The 6,437-nt window shown below is 46.7% G+C and overlaps 1 protein-coding gene across 1 annotated transcript in view; it reads left to right on the plus strand.

The window, feature by feature from the left end:
* The window catches only part of Foxj2 (forkhead box J2), a 27,400-nt gene extending 21,876 nt beyond the window's left edge, over nt 1-5,524 (plus strand). The window contains exons 10-11 of the mRNA XM_021190424.2: nt 400-498; nt 2,941-5,524. Of these exons, the coding sequence (XP_021046083.1) occupies nt 400-498; nt 2,941-3,029 (188 nt within the window). The 3' untranslated portion in view covers nt 3,030-5,524. The remainder of the gene's footprint in view (nt 1-399; nt 499-2,940) is intronic.
* The last annotated feature ends 913 nt before the right edge of the window (nt 5,525-6,437 follow it).

Raw genomic sequence — 6,437 nt, forward strand, 5'->3', positions numbered from 1 at the left:
TAGACCAGGCTGGCCTCGAACTCAGAAATCCACCTGCCTCTGCCTCCCAAGTGCTGGGATTAAAGGCGTGCGCCACCACGCCCAGCTGGGAGGTGACTTCTTAAAGGAAGTCCTTATTCTAAATTGTCCCAGTCATAATCATCACCTGAATCCCACTCAAGCCAGTGAAAATGGGGACTTGAGGACCGTGTTTCTGGTGGTTCTATTATCTTTGATCCATCCCTTCCCACCCTAAGAAGTGAGGACTGGTAGCTTTTGCAGAATGCTCCCTGCATGTAGGATCTATAAAACAACTGAGAAGAGAGGCAGAGACTGAGGGACAAAGGGACGTGTTTTCCCTTCCTGCTTTGTTGACCCCAGTAATCCCCCAGTAAAGTGGCTTTTGTTCTGCTTTCGTAGTGAACTCTTATGGGCACCCACAAGCTTCCCACCTCTACCCTGGCCCAGCACCAATGTACCCGATCTCCACCCAAGACTCAGCAGGATACAACCGCCCAGGTAAGAGTGTGCTTCACGGACAGACAAGCACACCCATCTCTCCATGTTTTGCTTTCCCCTGGCATCTTCTCTCTGCCCTTATTCCTGTACGTGCTAGAATGGGGGACGTATCATGGTCCCCAAGACTGCAGGATGAGGTGAGCTGCCCTCCAGGGAGGTGTGCATAGGTGAGACTAAGGAAGGCATTTTATTTAATTACATTCACTTTGGTGGTGCTGAGAATGGAGCCAGGACCTTATACGTGCTATACAAGGGCTTTACGTCTGAGCTACACCCCTAGCTGGGGACTTTGTGGAGCTGGGGAGATGGCTCAGTGGTCAGGAGCACTAGCCGTTTTCCCAGAGGATCTGGGTTTCATTCTCGGTACCCACATGATTTATGTGGCTTACAGTGGTCTAGAACTCTAGTTCCAGGAATCTGCCACTCTCCACTGGCCTCTGCTGGCCCTCATGAATGGAATGCACAGATATACATGCAGGCAAAACACACATACACATTCAGCAAAATGGCTTTTAAAAATTAAAAATATATATATTCTGCAGCTACAATACTGAAAGGAAGTAAAAGTATGAATGTAAGTGAAAGATAGCTGTGAGGGATATTTATTTGTGCCCAGCTTTGGAGCCAAGAGGAAAGACAGGCAAATGAAATGGGTGCTTCACATAAATGGCCATGTCTGTTTTCCTGTCACTTGACCACTCGCATCGGGCACCTGGGGTCAGCATATCGTTTTGTTTGTGTGCATGCTGCTGTGGTTTGGTTTTGTACTTTCTTTCGCAGTGTTGGGTTGAACTTAGGGTCCCTCGCACGCTGGGCAGGTGCCGTGGCGCTGACTTGCTTCCTCGGCGGGGGCTTGAGTTGTATTGATGGTAGGGAAGCAGAGTGCTGGGAGACACTGGACCACTGTAGACAGTGCGAAGGAACAGATCCCTCATGTTTAAACGTATTTTAGGAATTCACTGTTGCCCTCTTCTCTGATCACAAGCATCTTCAGCTTTGAGGGTGGTGTCTTTCATATAATATCACCCAATTAAGCTATTTTATCACTGTTAGATAGTCTTCACACATGTGGGGTTTAATGACAGGACAGTGCTAGATCACCATGCTCTTCAGTGTGGTTCCTGGGACATCACTGAATTAGTAGTCAGCCACAGAAAGAACTGAAGACTGTAACCCAGCTGTCACCAGAGCGGTATCATCCAACATCTGATGGGAGCAGATGCAGAGACCCACAGCCAAATACTAGGCAGGAAGACCTTGGGAAGGCGAGGAGGAAGGGTTGTAGGAGCCAGAAGGGTAGAGGACACCATGAGGACACTGCGAGAACACAGCCCACAGAATCAACTAAGCAGGGCTCATAGGAGCTCACAGAGACAGAAGTGACAGACAGCGACCCTGTGTGGGTCTGAGCTAGGTCCTCTGCATATCCCTTATGTTTGTGTAGCTTGGTATTCCTGTGGGGCTCCCAACAGTGTGTGTGTGTGTGTGTGTGTGTGTGTGTGTGTGTGTGTGTGTGTGTGTGTGAACATCTCTGACTCCTTTGCCTGCACTTGGGATCCTTTTCCTCATACTGGGTTTCCACGTCTAGCCTCGATATGGGGGTCTGTGTCCAGTCCTATTGTATCTTGTTGGGTCGAGTTCGGTGAATATCCCTGGGAGGCCTGCTCCTTCCTTCCTTCCTCCCTCCCTCCCTCCCTCCCTTTCTTTCTCTCTTCCTTTCTTTCTCTTTTTTTTTTCTTTGAAAGGAAACAGGAGGAGTTGATCTGGGGAGAGGGAAGTTGGAGGGAGGGAAGGCAAGGGTAACTATAGTCAAGATATAATGTATGAGAGAACAATTTTAAAAAAAAACCACTCATACACATAAGATAAAAAAAATTCTTTTTTTTTTTTAACTTTTTTTTTTTTTTTGGTTTTTCGAGACAGGGTTTCTCTGTGTAGCCCTGGCTGTCCTGGAACTCACTTTGTAGACCAGGCTGGCCACGAACTCAGAAATCCACCTGCCTCTGCCTCTGCCTCCCGAGTGCGCCACCACGCCTGGCTAAAAAAATTCTTTAAAGTTAAAAAAAACTGTAGGCAGACTGGACTGTAGTCTGACTGACTGGACTGTAGTCTGACTGACTGGACTGTAGTCTGACTGACTGGACTGTAGTCTGACTGACTGGACTGTAGGCTGACTGACTGGACTGTAGGCTGACTGACTGGACTGTAGGCTGACTGGCTGGACTGTAGGCTGACTGACTGGACTGTAGGCTGATTGACTGGACTGTAGGCTGATTGACTGGACTGTAGGCTGACTGACTGTACCGTAGGCTGATTGTACCGGTGTTATCTCCAGCTTCCTTCATGGTGTCACTGGGGCAGAAGAGCACTCTCTCCCCATCTAGACTGGTGGAACTTACTTCTTCTCCAACTTATTTTATGATCTGTCTTTCTTCTTGACAGCACACCATATGGTTCCCCGGCCACCTGTCCCACCTCCTGGTGCCAATGAGGAGATCACCGATGACTTCGACTGGGACTTGATCACTTAACGAATCACAGTGGACATCAGCCCAAGGCCTGGTGGTGAACTCTGGCCATGGGGGAAGAACAGTCCCCGACCATCCTCCCCAAACCTGTATATAGATATATAGCTTCTTTCTGTTCTCTCTGTCAGAGATGCCACCGCAAGATGCTGCCGAGGATAATCCTCTTTTCCTCCTCATTCTTTGTTTCCCTCCTAGTTCTTTTATTATTATTCTAATTATATTATTATTATTATTGGTTACATACTGCCCAGTCTGCTGCCCTCTTAACCCTGGGCTTTGCCCTCCCTTGGCCCATTTGAAATCTTTAGGTCTCAAGATGAGGCCATGATAGCTGTCAGGAAAGGTTTCACATGCTAGTTCACCGTTCTCTCTGAGAAACTCAGTGCTGACCCCACCTCTCGGCTCTGAATTATGTTCTGTTCCTGTCTGTTTCAGTAGGTGGAGGGGAGGCTAAGACACCGCTTGGCAACCATGACGTTGCAGTTTTACTCAATGGTGCTAATTGTGTCCTCTGAGCTCTCCCGTTATACATCCCATCTTTACTTTTTCCGGCAGTCCTCATGCTCATGATGGGTGGACTTGGAGAACTGGGTTCAGTAGAATGCCGTGGAGCAGTGATGGGTGTAACCCAGCATGAGGTTGGGTGTGCACTGCCATGTCAAAGCATCCCTGGCTTCTTCCTGGTTGATACTCTCAGGAGGTTAGCGTGTCGGCTCGGGCATGAAGACCACTGTCAATCCTAGGTTCAACTTCTTGGAAACAATTTCAATTTAAGGTATTTTAGCTTGGGAAAAGGAATTCTTTCTGAGAGTTAACTGGCTATTCTGTGTATATACATGACCTTCCATCTTCTCTTCTCCTTCAGCATATACTATTTTGTCTTCCTAAAACTGTTTGTCCAAATTATCTACCTGTTTTATTTTTTGTTCTCCCATTTTCTGGGATTCTCAAAAGATAAAAGGAAGCCATTCTCACTCCTAGTTTCTTCATGTCATAGACATGCTGTGGAAACCTCTTTCCCTCCTGTCATAGCAGACTCATACCTGTTATGCTGCTGATGAGGGGCTGGGGAGAAGAGAGGGAACTGGCGTAGACGTGGGTGGGAACCTGCCATTTGTTTAACTGCACAGGGAGACGCTTCTCTTGAAGTCCCTGTCGGTGGGGTGGAAGCTTTTGATTTTGACAGGCAATGAATAATTACATTTCCCTGTAAGAGGGAGATGAATAATACAGAGACAGGGCGCGGCAAGGGCAAGGCGCACTCCTAGGCACAGAGTGCGGAGTCTCCATTATCAATGAGCGGCCATGATTTATTGCTGCAGAGGTCTTAGTGAGGGTGTGGTTAAATTCCATTCGAGAGAGAGAAATCTCACTTCCATCTTATTTTCACTAAATTTTCTGAAACAGACAAAATGTATAGAGTTGACAGGGCCAATCTCTGTGACTTTTGTTCATATGCTTTTATTTATCCATGATTTCCAAGACACTGGGCTTCCCATTCTCACTTCCCCTCATCAATCCCTTTCCTTTCTTTAGAAGGGGGCTTGTGTGTGAGACTGGTGAAGTCCAGTGAAGCTAAGTCAAGGGACAAGATGGGGCAGTTCACTAAAGAGCACTTTATTTCTTTGTAAGGAAAAAGAAGGGAGTATAAGAAGTGTCCACCAGTGCAACGTGCAGTGTACTGGAGAGCGTCTGGTGGGGCCAGTGTGGGACACAGTAGTCCCCGCTGGGGAGGGGGTGTTTCCCTAGAGGTGGCACACACCACTGCCAGGTGCCCTACTAGACATCTCTTGCTATGCCTTCCAGTCAGGTGTATTCGCCACAGCTTCCCTTGGGTTTCCTCGAGGTCTTGCCATTGCAGACCACCACCTCTTCTAAACACCTTTCCTGGTCAGATCTGTCCGAGGTTGGGGAGCGTAGGCTGAGTCATACTCCCAGGCGCCCCTGGCTTCTCCATGTCTTGAGAACCAGTCTCCCCCGTGGGCAGCTGGAGCAGCTACCGTGGGCTGGAGACTGGAGGGGGGTTTTAGGCCCCCTGAGGTTCTAGCTCTCCAGGGTCAGGCTTGCAGGGTGGGGCAGTTCAAACCTGATCCCCTCTGGGCCTCCGTTTCCCATGCCCTCTGTGACGTGGAAAGGGTACTACTTTTATTTTGTTGGTCCAGTGTTGCTGGACATGAAGTATAGTCATTGCTGTTGTCTTGGGTGATATGTGCACAGTTGTGGGGGTCACTGCCTATAAGAGGAAATAAGGGAAACAGCAGTGGAGCAGGACAAAGGAGAAGTCATTTGTGTTGATCCACCTATTCTAGGCTTTCTCTCCTCAACCCCATGTTTCTGGTTTGGTGAGTTCTTTATACCACCCATAATGCTTTGCATTGGTGCAGGCTGGGAAGGGGGTGTATGGGCTCACAACTTGTTTGGTTTTTTTGTTTTGTTTTGTTTTGTTTTTGTTTTTTTGCATGCTTTCTTAATAAAAAAAAAAAGAGAAAAGAAAAGAACGTTTCTAGTTTTTATGTTATTGGCACTTCCTCTAGTTTCTTTTTGCCAGGTTGGGAGAGGAGAAATGTGAAACAAGGTGTTCTTGTTAGCACCCCGTCAACCCCTGTCTTAGTTACGTTTTACTGCTGAAAAGAGGCACCATGAACATAGCAATTCTTATAAAGGAAAACATTTAATTGGGTCTGGCTTAAGTTTCAGAGATTTAGTCTGTTATAGTCATGGCAGGGAGCATGGCTGCATGCAGGCAGACATGGTGCTGGAGAAGGAACTTGGAGTTCTACATCTTGGTCCTCATGCAGCAAGGAGAAGACTGGATGTGTTTCACACAGGCCATAGCCTGAGCATTTAGGACTTCAAAGCCCCGCCTCCACAGTGACACACTTCCTCCAACAAGGTCACACCTCTTAATAGTGCCGCTCCCTGCAGTCAAGCATCCAAACACTTGAGTCTATAGGGGCTGTTTCTATTCAAAGTACAACCCTTCACCCATCCCTACCACTGGGTTTACTTAGCTTATAAGTGATGGAAAAAAAGAATTAGATACATGTGTAACTTTCTGTGTTTAAAATTTATTAAGTGTAGTGAATTTTGTTGGAAGGTTGGTAGGTACAGCAGGTCCACCTTGTTTGCATGTTAGTTTAAAGAGTGGACACACCTTCTACGCTTAACTAAGAAGCTATTTGTAATTGATACTTGCTAATAAAGGGAAAAAAATCACATTTCTCCAATGGAGTGTCACTGGGTATATAAACCACACTCCAGGGCAGTCCCTATGCCCAGGAATAGTTGGCCAACACAAAACAGATTTCATGATTTGTTTTTTAGTTTTGATTTTTTAAAATACGTACCTTTTGTTTTTATATATTTCTGGCTCATTGGTATATATATATATATATATATATATATATATAT

Source organism: Mus pahari, chromosome 2 (assembly GCF_900095145.1).
Source record: "Mus pahari chromosome 2, PAHARI_EIJ_v1.1, whole genome shotgun sequence".
Classification (NCBI taxonomy): domain Eukaryota; kingdom Metazoa; phylum Chordata; class Mammalia; order Rodentia; family Muridae; genus Mus; species Mus pahari.